The sequence below is a fragment of the Enhydra lutris genome, unplaced genomic scaffold, assembly GCF_002288905.1.
Source record: "Enhydra lutris kenyoni isolate GAN:26980312 unplaced genomic scaffold, ASM228890v2 scaffoldscaffold2, whole genome shotgun sequence".
In the NCBI taxonomy this organism is placed as follows: Eukaryota; Metazoa; Chordata; class Mammalia; order Carnivora; family Mustelidae; genus Enhydra; species Enhydra lutris.
In genome coordinates, this window is record NW_019154086.1 from 34,145,173 (window position 1) to 34,165,669 (window position 20,497).

The 20,497-nt window shown below is 38.6% G+C and overlaps 1 protein-coding gene across 1 annotated transcript in view; it reads right to left on the reverse strand.

The window, feature by feature from the left end:
* Positions 1–20,497, reverse strand: part of LOC111148232 (membrane metalloendopeptidase) — a 100,966-nt gene that overhangs the window by 13,003 nt on the left and 67,466 nt on the right. Inside the window, exons 17-19 of the mRNA XM_022504700.1 lie at positions 14,741–14,799; positions 8,487–8,606; positions 527–660 (exon numbers count right to left, since the gene is read on the reverse strand). Of these exons, the coding sequence (XP_022360408.1) occupies positions 527–660; positions 8,487–8,606; positions 14,741–14,799 (313 nt within the window). The remainder of the gene's footprint in view (positions 1–526; positions 661–8,486; positions 8,607–14,740; positions 14,800–20,497) is intronic.

The window sequence follows — 20,497 nt, forward strand, 5'->3', positions numbered from 1 at the left end:
AATGTTACTCAGCCATAAAAAGGATGAGATCATGCCATTTGAGACAACGTGGATGGACCTAGAGGGTATTATGCTAAGTGAAATAAGTTAGACTGAGAAAGACCAATACCATATAGCTCCACCCATAAATGTAATCTTAAAAAAAATGAATAAGCAAACAAAAAGCAGAATCAGAACTATAAATACAGAGAACAAACTGATGGCTGCCGGAGGGGAAGGGACTAGGGGGAGGGGCAAAATGGGTGAAGAGCAGAGGGAGATACAGGCTTCCGGTTATGGAATGTGTAGGTCACTGGAATAAAAGCAGAGCATAAGGAATGTAGTCAACGATACAGTAATAACGAAGTATTGGGACAGATGGGAGCTACTCTTGTGAACATAGCACAATGTATAAACTTGTCAAATCATTAAATTGTACACCTGAAACTAATGTAACATTATATGTCATTTATACTCCAGAAAAGAAAGCAAAAGTAATAACAAAGACTGAATATATCCGAAACTTTTCAAGAGAATTCTAACGTACGTGCTGTCCACCTGCTAGGTCCCAGGAGAAGTTTCCATACTGGTACACCATGCACTGGGATTGGGCTTTAAAATTATTTGCTGACTGTTGAGTCCACCAATCAACGAGGTCTCCATCCTTGTTAAAATTCCTGCCTGTAATAAAATGATTTAAGTAAAAGGGGAACTCATTACATCAAGAATTATGGTTAAGATATCTTTAATTCAAAAGGCACAGACTTAAGATTGGATATATCCATTCTTTAAAAAGTTAAAAACAGAAATCCCATATGATCCCACTGTGTGAGAGAACACTCAAGTGGACAGGTAATGAGAAGAACTGTTCCCCTTTATCATCCCGTGTTGATGAAACGTGGACTGTGAGGGCTGGCTTTGCTTGTGGGCCTTAGTATTGATCCAGGCTTTGTACCCACGTGGTTCCTGATACCTCAGCTGAGGCCACCAGTTAAGCCACTCCTGAAATCGTGCCTTGTTTCTCTTGGATGGTTTTCATATGGACCAAGTCTGTTTAATTTGATATTTTGAGATTGAAAAATACTATTTTTATTCTGCATTCATTTCATGTCTCAAACCCCTCATGAGACACTGTGGACTCAGAGTTTTCCATCTACTTCAAGCACAAAGAAAGAGTCACTTTTCCTCCTGGAGCTTTCCTGCTAACCCTCCTTGACCTTTCCTTTTTTTGAACTACAGTGCCATTATCTGCCACGTTTTAACACTTCATTTTATCATCCTTTTAAATACTTACGATATAGTGAACGAGAAGAAGGCTACAAAGGCAAACTACTTGGCCTTACATCCTGATTCCACTAATTCCTAGGTTTGTAACTTCAAGCAAGTCTTTCATGTGCCTCTACTTTTTTCCATTAAAAAAAAAATGGAAGTGGGGAGGAGTCAAGATGGCGGAGAAGTAGCAGGCTGAGACTACTTCAGGTAGTGGGAGATCAGCTAGATAGCTTATCTATCTAAAGATTGCAGACACCTACAGATCCAATGGGAGATCGAAGAGAAGAAGAACAGCAATTCTAGAAACAGAAAATCAACCACTTTCTGAAAGGTAGGACTGGCAGAGAAGTGCATCCAAAGCGACGGGAAGATAGACCGCGGGGGGAGGGGCCGGCTCCCGGCAAGCGGCGGAGCAACGGAGCACAAAATCAGGACTTTTAAAAGTCTGTTCCGCTGAGGGACATCGCTCCAGAGGCTTAACCGGGGTGAAGCCCACGCGGGGTCAGCGTGGCCTCAGGTCCCGCAGGGTCACAGAAGGATCGGGGCTGTCTGAGTGTCGCAGAGCTTACAGGTATTAGAATGGGGAAGCCGGCTACAGAGACAGAGCCAAGGAGTGAGCTCTAAGCTTGGGGTTACCTTGAACTGGTCGCAGGCTCGGTCAGCTCGGAGCGCGGCCAGAGGTAGGGTGACGGGAGTAATTGGGCGCTGTTCTCTGAGGGCGCACTGAGGAGTGGGGCCCCGGGCTCTCGGCTCCTCCCGGCCGGAGACTGGGAAGCCGCCATCTTCATTCCCGTCCTCCGGAACTCTACGGAAAGGGCTCAGGGAACAAAAGCTCCCGAAAGCAAACCCGAGCGGATTACTCAGCCCGGCCCCTGGTAAGGGCGGTGCAACTCCGCCTGGGGCAAAGAAACTTGAGAATCACTACAACAGGCCCCTCCCCCAGAAGATCAACAAGAAACCCAGCCAGGACCAAGTTCACCTACCAAGGAGTGCAGTTTCAATACCAAGGAGAGCAGCGGAATTCCAGAGGAGGAGAAAGCAAAGCACGGAACTCCCCATGATTCTTTAGCCTTGCAGTTAATTTTTTTTTCTTTTTCAATTTTTTTTTCTCTTCTTCTGCTAAATTTTTAAAAATTTACCCTTTTCTTTTTTTAACGTTTTTTAACTAGTTTATCTAATATATCTATATATTTTGTTCCTTTTTATATTTTTTCTTTATTGGTTTTCTTTTTTTAATTGTTTCTTTTTTTTTTCTCTTTCTGAACCTTTTTATCCCCTTTCTCCCCCCTCACGATTTGGGATCTCTTCTGATTTGGCTAAAGCATATTTTCCTGGGGTTGTTGCCACCCTTTTAGTATTTTACTTGCTCCTTCATCTACTCTTATCTGGACAAAATGACAAATCGGAGAAATTCACCACAAAAAAAAAAGAACAAGAGGCAGTACCAAAGGCTAGGGACCTAATCAATACAGACATTGGTAATATGTCAGATATAGAGTTCAGAACGACGATTCTCAAGGTTCTAGCCGGGCTCGAAAAAGGCATGGAAGATATTAGAGAAACCCTCTCGGGGGATATAAAAGCCCTTTCTGGAGAAATAAAAGAACTAAAATCTAACCAAGTTGAAATCAAAAAAGCTATTAATGAGGTGCAATCAAAAATGGAGGCTCTCACTGCTAGGATAAATGAGGCAGAAGAAAGAATTAGCGATATAGAAGACCAAATGACAGAGAATAAAGAAGCTGAGCAAAAGAGGGACAAACAGCTACTGGACCATGAGGGGAGAATTCCAGAGATAAGTGACACCATAAGACGAAACAACATTAGAATAATTGGGATTCCAGAAGAAGAGGAAACAGAGAGGGGAGTAGAAGGTATATTGGAGAGAATTATTGGAGAGAATTTCCCCAATATGGCAAAGGGAACAAGCACCAAAATCCAGGAGGTTCAGAGAACCCCCCTCAAAATCAATAAAAATAGGTCCACACCCTGTCACCTAATAGTAAAATTTACAAGTCTTAGTGACAAAGAGAAGATCCTGAAAGCAGCCCGGGAAAAGAAGTCTGTAACATACAATAGTAAAAATACTAGATTGGCAGCAGACTTATCCACAGAGACCTGGCAGGCCAGAAAGAGCTGGCATGATATATTCAGAGTACTAAATGAGAAAAACATGCAGCCAAGAATACTATATCCAGCTAGGCTATCATTGAAAATAGAAGGAGAGATTAAAAGCTTCCAGGACAAACAAAAACTGAAAGAATTTGCAAATACCAAACCAGCTCTACAGGAAATATTGAAAGGGGTCCTCTAAGCAAAGAGAGACCCTAAAAGTAGTAGATCAGAAAGAAACAGAGACAATATACAATAACAGTCACCTTACAGGCAATACAATGGCACTAAATTCATATCTCTCAATACTTACCCTGAATGTTAATGGGCTAAATGCCCCAATCAAAAGACACAGGGTATCAGAATGGATAAAAAAACAAAACCCATCTATATGTTGCCTACAAGAAACTCATCTTAAACCCAAAGACACCTCCAGATTTAAAGTGAGGGGGTGGAAAAGAATTTACCATGGTAATGGACATCAGAAGAAAGCAGGAGTGGCAATCCTTATATCAGATCAATTAGATTTTAAGCCAAAGACTATAATAAGAGATGAGGAAGGACACTATATCATACTCAAAGGAACTGTCCAACAAGAAGATCTAACAATTTTAAATATCTATGCCCCTAACGTGGGAGCAGCCAACTATATAAACCAATTAATAACAAAATCAAAGAAACACATCGACAATAATACAATAATCGTAGGGGACTTTAACACTCCCCTCACTGAAATGGACAGATCATCCAAAGATCAACAAGGAAATCAAGGCCTTAAATGACACACTGGACCAGATGGACATCACAGATATATTCAGAACATTTCATCCCAAAGCAACAGAATACACATTCTTCTCTAGTGCACATGGAACATTCTCCAGAATAGATCACATCCTCGGTCCTAAATCAGATCTCAACCGGTATCAAAAGATTGGGATCATTCCCTGCATATTTTCAGACCACAATGCTCTGAAGCTAGAACTCAATCACAAGAGGAAATTTGGAAAGAACCCAAATACATGGAGACTAAACAGCATCCTTCTAAAGAATGAATGGGTCAACCAGGAAATTAAAGAAGAATTGAAAAAATTCATGGAAACAAATGATAATGAAAACACAACGGTTCAAAATCTGTGGGACACAACAAAGGCAGTCCTGAGAGGAAAATATATAGCGGTACAAGCCTTTCTCAAGAAACAAGAAAGGTCTCAGGTACACAACCTAACCCTACACCTAAAGGAGCTGGAGAAAGAACAAGAAAGAAACCCTAAACCCAGCAGGAGAAGAGAAATCATAAAGATCAGAGCAGAAAGCAATGAAATAGAAACCAAAAAAACAATAGAACAAATCAACGAAACTAGGAGCTGGTTCTTTGAAAGAATTAATAAGATTGATAAACCCCTGGCCAGACTTATCAAAAAGAAAAGAGAAAGGACCCAAATAAATAAAATCATGAACGAAAGAGGAGCGATCACAACTAACACCAAAGAAATACAATTATAAGAACATACTATGAGCAACTGTACGCCAACAAATTTGACAATCTGGAAGCAATGGATGCATTCCTAGAGACATATAAACTACCACAACTGAACCAGGAAGAAATAGAAAGCCTGAACAGACCCATAACCAGTAAGGAGATTGAAACAGTCATCCAAAATCTCCAAACAAACAAAAGCCCAGGGCCAGACGGCTTCCCGGGGGAATTCTACCAAACATTTAAGGAAGAACTAATTCCTATTCTCCTGAAACTGTTCCAAAAAATAGAAATGGAAGGAAAACTTCCAAACTCATTTTATGAGGCCAGCATCACCTTGATCCCAAAACCAGACAAGGATCCCATCAAAAAAGAGAACTACAGACCAATATCCTTGATGAACACAGATGCAAAAATTCTCACCAAAATACTAGCCAATAGGATTCAACAGTACATTAAAAGGATTATTCACCACGACCAAGTAGGATTTATTCCAGGGCTGCAAGGTTGTTTCCACATCCGCAAATCAATCAATGTGATACAACACATTAATAAAAGAAAGAACAAGAACCATATGATACTCTCCATAGATGCTGAAAAAGCATTTGACAAAGTACAGCATCCTTCCTGATCAAAACTCTTCAAAGTGTAGGGATAGAGGGCACATACCTCAATATTATCAAAGCCATCTATCAAAAACCCACCGCAAATATCATTCTCAATGGAGAAAAACTGAAAGCTTTTCCGCTAAGGTCAGGAACACGGCAGGGATGTCCGTTATCACCACTGCTATTCAACATAGTACTAGAAGTCCTAGCCTCAGCAATCAGACAACAAAAGGAAATTAAAGGCATCCAAATCGGCAAAGAAGAAGTCAAACTATCACTCTTCGCAGATGATATGATACCCTATGTGGAAAACCCAAAAGACTCCACTCCAAAACTGCTAGAACTTGTACAGGAATTCAGTAAAGTGTCAGGATATAAAATCAATGCCCAGAAATCAGTTGCATTTCTCTACACCAACAACAAGACAGAAGAAAGAGACATTAAGGAGTCCATCCCATTTACAATTGCACCCAAAACTATAAGATACCAAGGAATAAACCTAACCAAAGAGACTAAGAATCTATATACAGAAAACTATAAAGTACTCATGAAAGAAATTGAGGAAGACACAAAGAAATGGAAAAATGTTCCATGCTCCTGGATTGGAAGAATAAATATTGTGAAAATGTCTATGCTACCTAAAGCAATCTACACATTTAATGCAATTCCTATCAAAGTACCATCCATTTTTTTCAAAGAAATGGAACAAATAATCCTAAAATTTATATGGAACCAGAAAAGACCTCGAATAGCCAAAGCAATATTGAAAAAGAAAGCCAAAGTTGGTGGCATCACAATTCCGGACTTCCAGCTCTATTACAAAGCTGTCATCATCAAGACAGCATGGTACTGGCACAAAAACAGACACATAGATCAATGGAACAGAATAGAGAGCCCAGAAATAGACCCTCAACTCTATGGTCAACTAATCTTCGACAAAGCAGGAAAGAATGTCCAATGGAAAAAAGACAGCCTCTTCAATAAATGGTGTTGGGAAAATTGGACAGCCACATGCAGAAAAATGAAATTGGATCATTTCCTTACACCACACACGAAAATAGACTCAAAATGGATGAAGGATCTCAATGTGAGAAAGGAATTCATCAAAATCCTTGAGGAGAACACAGGCAGCAACCTCTTCGACCTCAGCCGCAGCAACATCTTCCTAGGAACATCGCCAAAGGCAAGGGAAGCAAGGGCAAAAATGAACTATTGGGATTTCATCAAGATCAAAAGCTTTTGCACAGCAAAGGAAACAGTTAACATAAGCAAAAGACAACTGACAGAATGGGAGAAAATATTTGCAAATGACATATCAGATAAAGGGCTAGTGTCCAAAATCTATAAAGAACTTAGCAAACTCAACACCCAAAGAACAAAGAATCCAATCAAGAAATGGGCAGAAGACATGAACAGACATTTCTGCAAAGAAGACATCCAGATGGCCAACAGACACATGAAAAAGTGCTCCATATCACTCAGCATCAGGGAAATACAATTCAAAACCACAATGAGGTATCACCTCACACCAGCCAGAATGGCTAAAATTAACAAGTCAGGAAATGACAGATGCTGGAGAGGATGGGGAGAAAGGGGAACCCTCCTACACTGTTGGTGGGAATGCAAGCTGTTGCAACCACTCTGGAAAACAGCATGGAGGTTCCTCAAAATGTTGAAAATAGAACTACCCTATGACCCAGCAATTGCACTGCTGGGTATTTACCCTAAAGATACAAACGTAGTGATCCGAAGGGGCACGTGCACCCAAATGTTTATAGCAGCAATGTCTACAATAGCCAAACTATGGAAAGAACCTAGATGTCCATCAACAGACGAATGGATAAAGAAGATGTGGTATATATACACAATGGAATACTATGCAGCCATCAAAAGAAATGAAATCTTGTCATTTGCGACGACATGGATGGAACTAGAGGGTATCATGCTTAGCGAAATAAGTCAATTGGAGAAAGACAACTATCATATGATCTCCCTGATATGAGGGAGAGGAGATGCAACATGGGGGGTTAAGGGGGTAGGAGAAGAGTAAATGAAACAAGATGGGATTGGGAGGGAGACAAACTATAAGTGACTCTTAATCTCACAAAACAAACTGAGGGTTGATGGGGAGGGGGGTTGGGGGGTGTGGGTTATGGACATTGGGGAGGGTATGTGCTATGGTGAGTGCTGTGAAGTGTGTAAACCTGGAGATTCACAGACCTGTACCCCTGGGGATAAAAATATATGTTTATAAAAAATAAAATAAAAAAAAAAATAGAAGTGGTATTAGTACCTACCCATGAAAATTATTATATGCTTGAATTAACAGACATGTAGTAAATCCTTTCCAAAATTCTACTGTTCCTGTCACCTTTTCTTTTTATGGCTCTAAAGTTAATTCTAGTTAAGGCTTAATGATTTTCTATTATTTTCTTCCTATTGTCTCTCCACTCGCAAACCAATTTTTGCCATAGCTTCAACTATCACTTCTCTATTTATCTCGTGGTTTTTTACTTCTATGCCTCTCAAATTTCAACGAAACTCTAAATCTATTTTTGCCATTTGAGGCAGCATTTAAACATTTAAGCACCCATGATTTGCAAAGTCCTGAACTAGGTAAAGAATGCAAAAAAAAAAAAAAAAGGTTCTTCCCATCCGTGAGCAGTTTAAGTCCTACAGGCACCTTACTTTTTGATTTTACATCTGGTTTTAAGACATGGACCCTGTCCTCTAGAGTCCAGATAGATAATATGTAATCATGGAATAAGAGTGAACATTATCGTTGGTGTTAACACAGTTATCTTCTAAATGTGAATATTTGTGTTACTTTGTCAGAGTGCAAAGCGCACACTGCTTATCTCACTACTAGACATTTCTGATCTTCCTAAGCAACAATTTAGAAGGGACACTGAGAGTATGATTATTAGTCAATAGTACCCTTTTGATTAAATGTGTTCTCAAACTGATCAAGTACAATAATGCTGTTCAAGTTTATCAGGGTGTGTCCCAGCCAAAGGAAAGGGTCCATGGTACTTTACCATTGTCATCGAAGCCATGGGTGATTTCATGTCCTATGACCATGCCGATACCCCCATAGTTCAATGAGTTAGACTGATGGGCACTGAAGAAGGGGGGCTGCAGAATGCCTGCTGGGAAGACTATAAGGAAAGAAGATGGTTAAAGATGATTTGTGGCATTCTTCTCCAATGGCAGCGCTGGGCTGGGCTTTCTGCCTGCTAAGCTACTTTCCAGTTCATCAGTTTCACTTAATTGTATACAAAAGTCTTCTTGTGATGAAACAAGAGTAGGTCTTTTATGATTGATGACAACAAAGAGTTCATCCCAAAGCAGCACCATGATCTATGATTTGTAATCATGATTCACTTGTATAAGTGATACCGTATAATCACAATATGAACTCTGCTAAGATTGTTGTTTGCTCTAAGGAGTTTAGAGCTAGGGGAAATTACCATCTTCATTCAGAAGAACTTTTCCCCACTGCACATATTTGGAAGGAACAGTTATTTAATAACACAAATACTGCTTTTTAAAAAAAATAATAACACAAATATTACTTTTAATGTCATCTCTAACATTTTATCCATCTATAATAGCTTGTTAAATAAACAGAACTACTCGATCGAAGGCATCTCCCAACCACATTGCCCTACGTTATTTCCCACAAGGCATCTATGGCTATTCATTTCCTTCTTCTCCGCTGTTGTCTTTCTTTTTCTTATCATCCTCACCTGCTCCAGCACCTCAAATACCAGTCCTTTGAGAACAGACACTTGTGCACCTGTAAGTACACTTCTTTACCTGCTGAGTCCATTTGTTTTTTTGTTTGTTTGTTTGTTGTTGTTGTTTTTTCACTCATTATCTCCAACACCTAAAACTAGAACGGTGCCTGGAACAAAACAGGCGCTTAGGAAATATGTTGAATAGGTGAATTATCAGTGATAAATGAGAGAGCCAATGAATTTACCGTGGTGTCCCAGAGACGACTAAATAAATAAATCACACTTTTTTTTTCATGTCCACCTTGACATCTGCCTTAACTTGGCTAGACTTCTACACTTAGACGTCTCACAAACTTTAAATTTCATGTGTCAAACATTAAACTCGTTCTCTTCTAAGCCATCACTCTCTTGACTTTATGTCTGCTAGTGGCATTTGAAGGGTCTCAAACACCTGGCACGACATTTTCTACTTATCTTAGACACCTATTTTTTTTTTTTAATTTTTAAAATATTTATTTATTTATTTATTTATTTATCTATTTTTACCAAGTCTTAACACAGTCTACTTAGGAAAAGACCAGGTCATGCATCTTCCTTCCAGGAGCATCTCTTCTGTTTATTTCCTCCTATCAGCCTTATTGCCATCATCCCACTTCATATTATCATTCCTCATCTTAAGAATTACTTGAGGGGCGCCTGAGTAGCTCAGAGGGTTGGGCCTCTGCCTTCGGCTCAGGTCATGATCTCAGGGTCCTGGGATTGAGCCCCACATTGGGCTCTCTGCTCAGCAGGGAGCCTGCTTCCTCCTCTCTCTCTGCCTGCCTCTCTGCCTACTTGTGATCTCTCTGTCAAATAAATAAATAAATAAAATCTTAAAAAAAAAAAAAGAATTACTTGATTTCCTACATGATCTTTCCATTTCCTGTCTCACCCAACTATAACCTATCTTAAATCTAATCCATCCTGCATCCAGATTAAAGTGTAACTCTGGTCATTATCACTCCCCTGATTTAATAAATAAATAAATAAATAAAAGCCTTCCAAAGGATCGGTTTGGTGCTTTCTAATTAAATACAGCATCTTCTTTCTGGCCCTTGACTCCATGGTCTTCTCCTACTTCATCTCCCTCATGCCCCCTCCTCCCCTCATAATGCTCATACTTAGCAATTTCATCTTTCATGTTTCAAAATCCTAGTATCTACTGAATTATGTTCTTAGCAAAAAAAAAATCTTCAGTATCAACACCCATCCATGTAAAGCCCTAAGCGATCACTATTTGGGATTCCAAGAACACAAGAGAAGTCCCTGACCTTAAGAAATCTAAGATCTAGTTCAAATAGTAGCAAATATTGTTTCTTTGTCTTTCCAGTGGGGAGAATATGGCAGCACCTCAAATGGATTTCAAAGATAAATATTAGATGTTTATAGAAGAGACTTTAAAAACATGCTGGACAATTTAAGTGCTTTCCAGAAACTTAAAAAAAGAATCTGGAAAGTTGCCACAACATCCAAAATGACAAAATAGTTAGAAAATAAATACTGCTGTCCTTGGAGAATTTTGATGAAAGTTATACCTCATATGTAGCTGCTTGAGTTATCAACAGTGCCAAGAAATTATTTTTAGCTTAAAGTATTAAAATTATGTGCAGTACTTTATTAACTTAAAGTGAATACAATCTCCCACACTATGTACTTTGATTAAAATCCACCCTTTATATAAAATGTTCTTATGAAACGTGCTATCAAGACTAAACATTAACTGTAAAGATCCTACTGCTTAAATTATATTCTGATATGTCATTCTTCAGGCAAGTGATAAGATTTTTATGGCTCATATTAATTACTAGTCTTCAAGTTCAGCTTTGCCAATTATGATTTCCCCTTTTACACTGTCAGCTAAATCTCAGTGATGAGGACTTCCCCATAGCCTACTGCTGTTACTAGTAGACTTCACAACTGTTGATAACAACCAGCTGCTTAGTTGTACATTTTTTATGTTCATGATTGTCAACAAGTTAGTTAATTGAATAAGTCATTAGTCCATGCCACAAAAATTTCTGTTCCTCCCTCCCTCCAATGCCCTCGCTTCCCTGGTTTGGTTTGTTAAGGCTGCAAGCAATTCAATTTCAGAATCTTTGATATAAAGGTGGAAGACATTAGGTAAGATCAATATTGGGTGGAGAAAGTTAAATATTAATTTTTACGTTAAATGGAATAAGCAGTATGTTTTGAAACATTCGCTCTTGATTTTAAAGTCTGAAAATATGACTCCTAAGAACGAGGAAGGTATCTTTAGAAAAAGTTGTTATTTCAAGGTAGTCAAACACCAGCAGGCTGAATACACTAAATGATCCACAGAAAGTTTCTGGAGTCGATGGGGCAAATGTGTGGGGAATGAAAGACAGTGAATTCATCACTTTCAGTATGCCTTTCCATCTGGGAAGGTTTTTGTTTGTTTGTTTTTTGTTTTTAAGACAAAATTTTTTTTTAAAGATTTTATTTATTTATTTGAGAGAGAGAGACAGCGAGCGTGCACATGAGCCAGGAAAGACAAAAGAAGGAGGGGGAAGCAGACTCCCCGTTGAGCAGGGAGCCCCATGTGGGGCTCGATCCCAGGACCCTGGTATCATGACCTGAGCCAAAGGCAGCCACTCAACAGACTGAGCCACCCAGGTGCCTCTGATTTTTTTAATTGACATGAAGTGGCAGGGGTGCATAAAGCTTAGAAAATAGTCTACTTGTGTGAGTTATAACAAAAAGTGATTGGAACTGAATTAAAAAGAAGAAATTATTAATATGAATAAATCCCTATATGGCAATAAAACAAATTCTTTTTTTTTTTTTTTACCATAGCATAGAAAGGCCAAGCCCATGAGAAATTGTATGTGATCTAATTTGAATTATTTGTGTGCAGATGGAAGGGTCATTTATGAGACATATGCTATTTTTTTAAAAAAGATTTTGTTTATTTATTTGAGACAGAGAGGGAAAGAAAGAGCACAAGCTGGGGAGAGGGAGAAGCAGACTCCCCACCAGAGCAGGGAGCCTGATGTGGGGCTCGATCCCCTGACTCCAGGATCGTGACCTGCGCCAAGCGCAGATGCTTAACCAGCTGACCCACCCAGGTGCCCTGAGACATATGCTAGTCTATACCAGTTCTAATTCTGTAATGCACAATATCAAGATTAAAAGTTGTGTATCTATGTATGTAAACAGAGAGGCAAGCACACACACACACACACACAGAGCTACAAACTCACTTCTATCAAGAAGAAAGATGGAAGTCGGGATCTTTAATTATCTTTTAGTTAAGACAATCCCCACTTTGAAGATTTAAATGAATTGTCAAAGAGAAAACGTACACATGTCAAAGATTTCTCCTCTTGCATGACATTTTCCCTTCTTCTGAACTGCTGTTATTAGCACACAAGCATATGAAAAGACATTAACAGTTTTTCAGATTTCAAATTTCTATCTGATGATTTATCTTGAGAGTCTTTAAAAGGTCTTTCTTATTAAGAATGCTTATTGTAGCCAATTCTTGATTATTCAGAGGATAACTATCTATTGTGTGAAATGTTAGGCCACTTTTACCTTCTTTTTGCTTTTGCTGTGTGCTTCTTTGGTTTGAGGTTGTTCAGTTCAAATTGAGAACATTCCCTGTCTTCTCTGATCAGGGAATCTCTAAGGTGAACCAATTTTAAGCTGGCTCCAGGGATATGGGATCATTCAGAGCCAAACAAGGTACTGTCTTGACCTGAAGTTTGTGGATCTGCTCTAGAGAGGGACTGAAGGGATGAACATGTCAGGGTGGTCCTACAGAGGGTCTGTATGGGCCTTCTTGTTGGAATGAATCATCATCAGGTCTGATAGGATCCAGGGTCCTTCCTGAACTGGATTAAAATGAAGCTGTATCCCTTAGTCTATCCTAATACAAACAAAGGCCAGGCCATCTCACTTTGCCTTGGAATTTCACCAAAAGGTCATTCTGCTTAAGATTCTCTCTGTTACCGTCCCCCTCACCACTCCCATACACGTGCATGAACATGCGTGCATGCTCTCTCTTTCTCAAAAAACAAAACAAAAAAAAGTGAAGCCTCTTCAGAGAGAAAGGCACTTCTAAGAAAGGGTCTGAATGGTTTCTAGGAATACCTCACAAAGGATAGACTGCATGGTTCTGAGTTGATCATTAAACAGGCTCTGGTCGGAGTTTAGGTTATCATTGTACTAACTAGGAAATGTATTAGCCTAGACTTCGAGCTAATTGATTTTAAGAGGTGCACATGCCTTCTTTAGTATTTATACATTATATAAAGAAACTTTTCTGATTATTCATTTTCATGTTATCTACCAAAATAAATTCCAGATGGATTAAAGAGTTACTCCAAAAATAAAGACCATAAAAATACTAGAAGAAAATGTAGATAGTTTCTTACTTTAACTCTTCCTAGGTTTAAAAGCAATGGGGAAAGCTATAATCAATCTTTAAAATAAAACAAGGGTTATAATTTCATAAAATTTGTTTTTAGCCAATGATAAAAAAATCTTTCAGGATTTTTCATTTCTAATCTAATTAGTAACAGAGCTCAAGAAAAATAAGGCTCAGGGCAGACTCTAAAATAAACTCTGAGATGTTTATTTTAGAATAATGCTGAAATTATCTTCCCTTTTGATTCTTGACCACACTTAGAAATGAAGGGCTGGACTTCGTGTAACTGGAGAAATTGACTAACCAACTTCTGTTTAGTACAACTTTGGTAGTAGTGAATCTGTTTGGTGCCCTTCTAAGTATTTAAAATGCTTGGGGGAAAAAATGGGTCCATCTATGTAATATTTAAGAAAGAATTTAAAAATCTCAAGGTCTTCCTAGGAAGAGAATCAAGATACCTTTGTTATAGTAAGCCATTTAGTTATATTATATCATTCACTCATTTATTAGTTTTTACACAGATTCCTACAATACTACTCTTACTGAACATTTTTTTTCTTTTTTGATTAAAAGTAATCAAGTAAATGTAATTTTACATGGTTCAACCTAATATAACCAACTTTTCAAATTTCTGAGAAATTTGGAGTTGTCTAGAGAAACAGGTGATACAGATCAGGACCATCCCCACCAGAGCCCGCGTACAAAATTGCCAGGAGAACCAGATCTCTGCAAAGCTGGTTCTTGGAACCTTAAACTCCTTTAAGATTCTGATGCTTAGAGGGTCCTACAGTCAATATAACTTTATGGAGCTATAAGAGATGTTTAAAAAGTTTTTAGAAATAAAATAAAAGCACTTAGACATCAGATAAACCACTTAGCCACAAATGAGAACATTACAAAAGAAAGAAAACCACTTATGTAATTTGTACTGACTTAAAATTTGCTATTATAGTGGAAAGAGGTACATGGATGCATTTACTTTCAAGGAGTACCTTCAATAAAGCAATCACTCAGCCTCAGCTGTGCTTTTATGGGGAGCACCAAAAACTGGTCATGCCATCAACGCACTACAACTTGGTAACAACAGAGAATTATTAAAGAATTATTTAGGAATAGGCCTTACCTATCTGATTTCTGCCTGAAGAATAAAATGCATTGACTACAGCTGCTCCGCTTATCCACCTATGGAAAACATAAGAACTCGTTACAAATTATACTATTAGTATCCGATTCAATCGCCCCGCCACCACAAAAGCATTATTACTATTCCAAGACCAATCTGAACTTTCTGATTGAAATACGATCAACAAACTAAAATTAGCTCACTAGGTGAGCCATCTTGTTCGAAAGTATTTCTACTTCTTGAAAAATCAGAATGTATCCACGTCTGCAGTCTGTTACCTCACTTGTATGAATTTTTCTGGAGGCATCTCATAGTACAAAACCCATTCAGATGCACCTTTTTGGAAATTGCAAATGGACTGACATCATACTGAAATATGTTTACCTTTCTGTTTCTTTTTTTTTTTTTTTAAAAGATTTTATTTATTTATTTGAGAGAGAGACAGTGAGAGAGAGCATGAGTGAGGAGAAGGTCAGAGGGAGAAGCAGACTCCCCATGGAGCTGGGAGCCCGATGCGGGATTCAATCCCGGGACTCTGGGATCATGACCTGAGCCGAAGGCAGTCGTCCAACCAACTGAGCCACCCAGGCATCCGTACCTTTATGTTTCTAATACTAGGTAACTATACCAACCATTCTGGAGTATTTGACAGGATATTGAACTACAAGTTGTTAAAACTTCAGATTCAAGTTTAATTTTTTTTTTAATTTCCTAGTTTATTTAGACACTGAGATAGTGTCTAAATAAGGTATTTAGTTGCAGGTTATCTGCCTCTGACTACTGCCATCTTAAGTTATTTTCTTTTAATGCAGCATTCCAGCTAATTAAGCAAAGGCATGCTTTTGTATGATGACTGCAAAACGAAATCCAGGTGGTTCTGAAGTAGGTTTGTCTGCCTGTCTGTCTGTGTAGGTGCCAATGTTCCCATGTCTTTCTGCTCAGATGTTATGATGACTGTATAACAAGAATCATTGTTGGAATATTACTCAGCCTTAAAAAAGAGTTAGATCGTGCTGTTTGTGGCAATATGGATGAACCTAGAGAGTATTATGCTAAGGGAAAGATGTCGGGTAGAGAAAAGCAAATAACACATGATTTCACTTCCACGTGGAATCTAAAAAGCAAAACAAATGAACAATCAAAAAGCAAAACAGACTCATAAATACAGAGAACAAACTGGTGATTGTCAGAGAGGAGGGGCGTGGGGGCATGAGCAAAATGGGTGAAGGAGAGTGAGAGGTACAGACTTCCAGTTACGGAATGAATAAGTCACCGGGATGAAAGGTAGAGCATAGGGAATCTAGTCAGTGCTATTATAATAGGGTTGTATAATGACCACACTTGTGATGTGCATAGACGGAGTTGTGAAATCACTATGTTGTACACCTGAAACTAATGTAACACTGTATGTCAACTGTACTTCAATAAAATAAAAAATGAAATCATTGTTAAGCCCTTTTTTTTGCAACAGGAGTAATACCCCCATCTTAATAGAACATTACATATATCTCTATACAGTCATTGAAAAATGAATAATACGTGACTTCAGATAACCTCTTAAATGTCAGCACACCTGCATACACTTAAAACAATCCTATATTATTAGCTAATGGCTTCATTGTACTTACATCACTTTCAGGACAACAATTAATGGGCAATTATTATCCTATTTATGGAAGGAGTTTACAGTAATCAGTACAATGAGATTAAATTAGAACAGTTTCCAGACCCTGCTTTGCAAGGTAAGCAAGACAAAGTCAGCTGCCCAAGTCAGCACTTCAGCTATAATTTCTGTAACTATTGTAGGATGTCAGATTTGAGTCCTATTTTGATCTCTTAAAAAGAACCAAGAGAGAGCCATATATAACAACTGTCTGATAAATTCTAATTAAGTATGGGCTTTATCTCCAATAACATGATGAAGATGTTCATATAAAAAAATTGGGGAATTAATGGGGCGCCTGGGTGGCTCAGTGGGTTAAAGCCTCTGCCTTTGGCTCAGGTCAAGATCCCAGGGTCCTGGGATCAAATCTTGCATTGGGCTCTCTGCTCAGCAGGGAACCTGCTTCCCCCCCGCCCCCCTCTGCCTGCCTCTCTGCCAACTTGTGATCTCTGTCTGTCAAATAAATAAATAAAATCTTTTTCTAAAAATTGGGGAATTAAAAAATATCCAGGTAGCATTTCTGTAAATTTTTCTTCTGAAAGAAAGTAAGTTTGACGACAGAGGTAGATGGTCGATCAATGCCGTATCTTTAGTTCGATGTCACTGTCATTCTAAATAGAGAAAAACGTTTTCGAAAAGGATGGTGTGACTGATGTATCATTTGTCCCAATTCCATCACAGCTGAGTCATCACTATTTTAATTCCTTGCAGGTTGAGGATTACAAGCATATAATTGTATTTATTTTAATTCAACTCCACTTGATTTCCACATGATTTGGGACGACTCACAATAAAAACATGCAAACCCAGGGGTGTTAAGACTAAAATCAAGAGATCCGTAACTAAACAGAACAAGTAGATTTTGTTTGTGTGACCAAAGAGCATTACAAAAGGAAATACTTATATAAGTAAAACCATGCTAAGGAAAATTGATTTTTCAGAACTACGTTTACCTATATTCACACAGGTATCACAATTCAGGTTCAACTATGGTTCTAAACTGTCTGGCAGGGGAACAAAATGGACAATGGGCTCAGGCTACCCCTGAGGACAAAGAGCATTCCTTACAGGGACTCCTTAGAAAGGTATTTCTGATTGTCCTCAAAAATTCTGATAGCAAATATGGCAGTAGATCTGATGAGTAAATAGCTTAAAATTATTAACTTTAATTGTTATAAAATTGATTTAATGTGTTTCCAGGTCTCAGTTGTTTTAAGACTCAGTTTCCCAATTATGAACTGATTTAGTAACAATATACTCCGCATGGACTTTTGCGGTAATCCCAAATAATATGCCAACTGCTTTGTTCTGAACTCATGCACATGCTAAAAACGAAAGACAAAACGTGCCAATCCAAAATGTTTTCTCAAACTAAGTAGACTGCAGAGGGAAGGAGTTAGATATATGAAACTATTGTTTCAGACAGCGGCAGAACTCAAAAGCAGGGCGTGATGATGTTTATATACTCTTCTCATGTTTATTCCTTTTGTAAAAATAAATGTCATACCTTTGTTTTAGTGCTTTTCTGCTCTTCTGTTACATTACTGTGAGGGGTTTAAGATTGCATTTTGATTCATGTTTATAACTTTGCAGGAGGGAGTGTTTTACATATTAAAATGTCCATGGTGAATTATATTTTAAGAAAATACGTAGCTATTTATGATCACAGAGCTCTCAAATAAAATTAGAATTACGACGGTTAGTTTCATGGAGCACTAGTGTGTAGTGTTTGCTGTTTCTTCCTTGAGAACTTTCACAATGCACCGTCAGACCACCCACGAGTGATTACCCAGATTCAAAAGCACAGGGCATACTGTTCCTGGGAATGATAGGAGCCTGAATACTGTGTTCAGACCATTACATCTTCTTCTTCTTTTTTTTTTTTTTTTAAGATTTATTTATTTATTTGAGAGAGAGAGACTGAGCATGCATGTGAGCGAGGGGAGGGAGAGAGAGAATCCTTAAGCAGACTCCCTGCTGAGTGGGGAGCCAGGACACAGGGCTCAATCCCAGGACCCTGAGTTCATGACCTGAGCCAAAACCAAGAGTCAGATGCTTAATGGACTGATCCATCCAGGTGCCCCTGGATCACTACATCTTAAATAAAATGATGACAGCTAGAGGTTCAATGTCTAATACATCTGGCCAGTTGTGAAATATCTCACTATGTTAAAGTGAAAGCTAAACCAGAGCAAAGAAAATACTTTTCAAGTTAAATGGTGATGTAACAAAAACTGCAAGTTACTCTGATTTGGATCAGCCTCAAAGTTTCAGGAGAAGCTCATTTAAGGGACACAGAAATTTGATTGGGGAATAGCAACACAGAAAAGAGAAAATGCTCAACAGAAGAGAAAACAAAATGGTGGTGATTCTTGCCTGAAAATACTGGACACTGCAGGTCACCTGAAAATACCTTTCAAAGTCCAGACCAGAGCCAGACACTAGCAGCCTCCCGGAACAGGAACTGGACCGGAAAGACGAAGTAGTACCCTGTTCTTTGATTTTTCTTCCAAATCTCTGTGTATAGGGGTTTGGGTGTGTGTGGTATTCAGTACAGAGTAGGAAAGCAAGAAAGAGGAAAACTTAATTTTTAATTTTGGAGCCGTAATTTTGTCAGGTGACCTGATGCTTGTTTGGGGGCATTCGACAGAACAAAGCAGCAGCATGGCTCTCAAAGCCGAAAAGTGTGGATAGGAAACACGACCGAAATATCCTTGAGAGGGGGACCAGGTGTTTCTCTTCTAACTCTTATTACCCTGAAGAAGCCAGGCGGTGAGGAAAGGAAAGCATAAAGACATCATTTTTATAGCAAGGAGGAAAGGCAGACGTGGACAGCCTGATCCTCCAGCCTTTTGAATGTAATAAACCCACCGGATTGCAAAAGCACCTGGAGTGAAACTCCTCTTTCACCCGCTCATGTGTTAACTTTCAGACTTAAAACAACAAAACGGTTAATGCCCCTTTCCCTGAAAGTGTTCGGTTTCCCAGCATCTAGTGATCCCAGAGCAACTCCTTCAAAATCAGCAGTACAAAACAATGGTTTTCTCTATTTTCCTCAAGTACTCCTGGAAAGGAGAATTCTCATTTTGAAGCCGCAGTAACCACTGTAACCCTTTACATTTATTCATTTTCTCTGACCAAGCCTTCAGAGCATCCCGGATACCATCATTCATCTTTCAAAGCAGTCACAGAAGACAGATGACAATTTCAGTTTTCAGGTATAGAAACTAAGGCACAACATGCTTTTCTGACCTTTTCCTAATACACTTACATGCGAAGTGATTCTACTCGGAAAGGAGGATGTAAACTAAAGGGAAAGGGGAGCTTCTCATCTTCCATTACAACCCCCTACATCTGAGCTGTTGATCCGTGCGGTATATAAAATTTCAGGACCATGATGAATGCCATTGCCAAAGTCTTTAAAAATGTAAGTACTTTTCATTTACTTATCTTCAATATGCACAACTCACTTTTATTTATGTACACTAGCAATGAACAATCCAAAAAGGAATTAAGAAAACAATCCCATCTACAGTACTACTAAGAAGACTAAAACACTTTGGCATTAAAATTTACAAAAGACGTGCAAGAAGTGGATGCTGGAAACTACAAAACACCATGGAAAGAAATTAAGACTTTAAAATGCGGAAAAGATATACTGCTTTCATGGATCAGAAACCTTATTTTTTTTTAATTGAGGAAAAATTAATATATAACATTATATTAGTTTCAGGTATATAATAGAATGCTTTGATATTTGTATACACTGCAAAATGACCATTACAATAAATCCAGTTGCCAGTCTCCATACAAAGTTATGAACTTTTTTTCCCCTTTTTCTTGTGGTGATTTTTACGCTCTTGGCAACTTTCAAATATGCACCACACACTATTGACTATAATCAGCATGCCGTACATTTTCCCCATGACTAATTATCTTATAACTAGACATTTGTACCTCTTTTTTTTTTTTTTTAAAGATTTTATCCATCTATTTGACAGACAGAGATCACAAGTAGGCAGAGAGGCAGGCAGAGAGAGAGGAAGGGAAGCAGGCTCCCTGCCGAGCAGAGAGCCCGATGCGGGACTCGATCC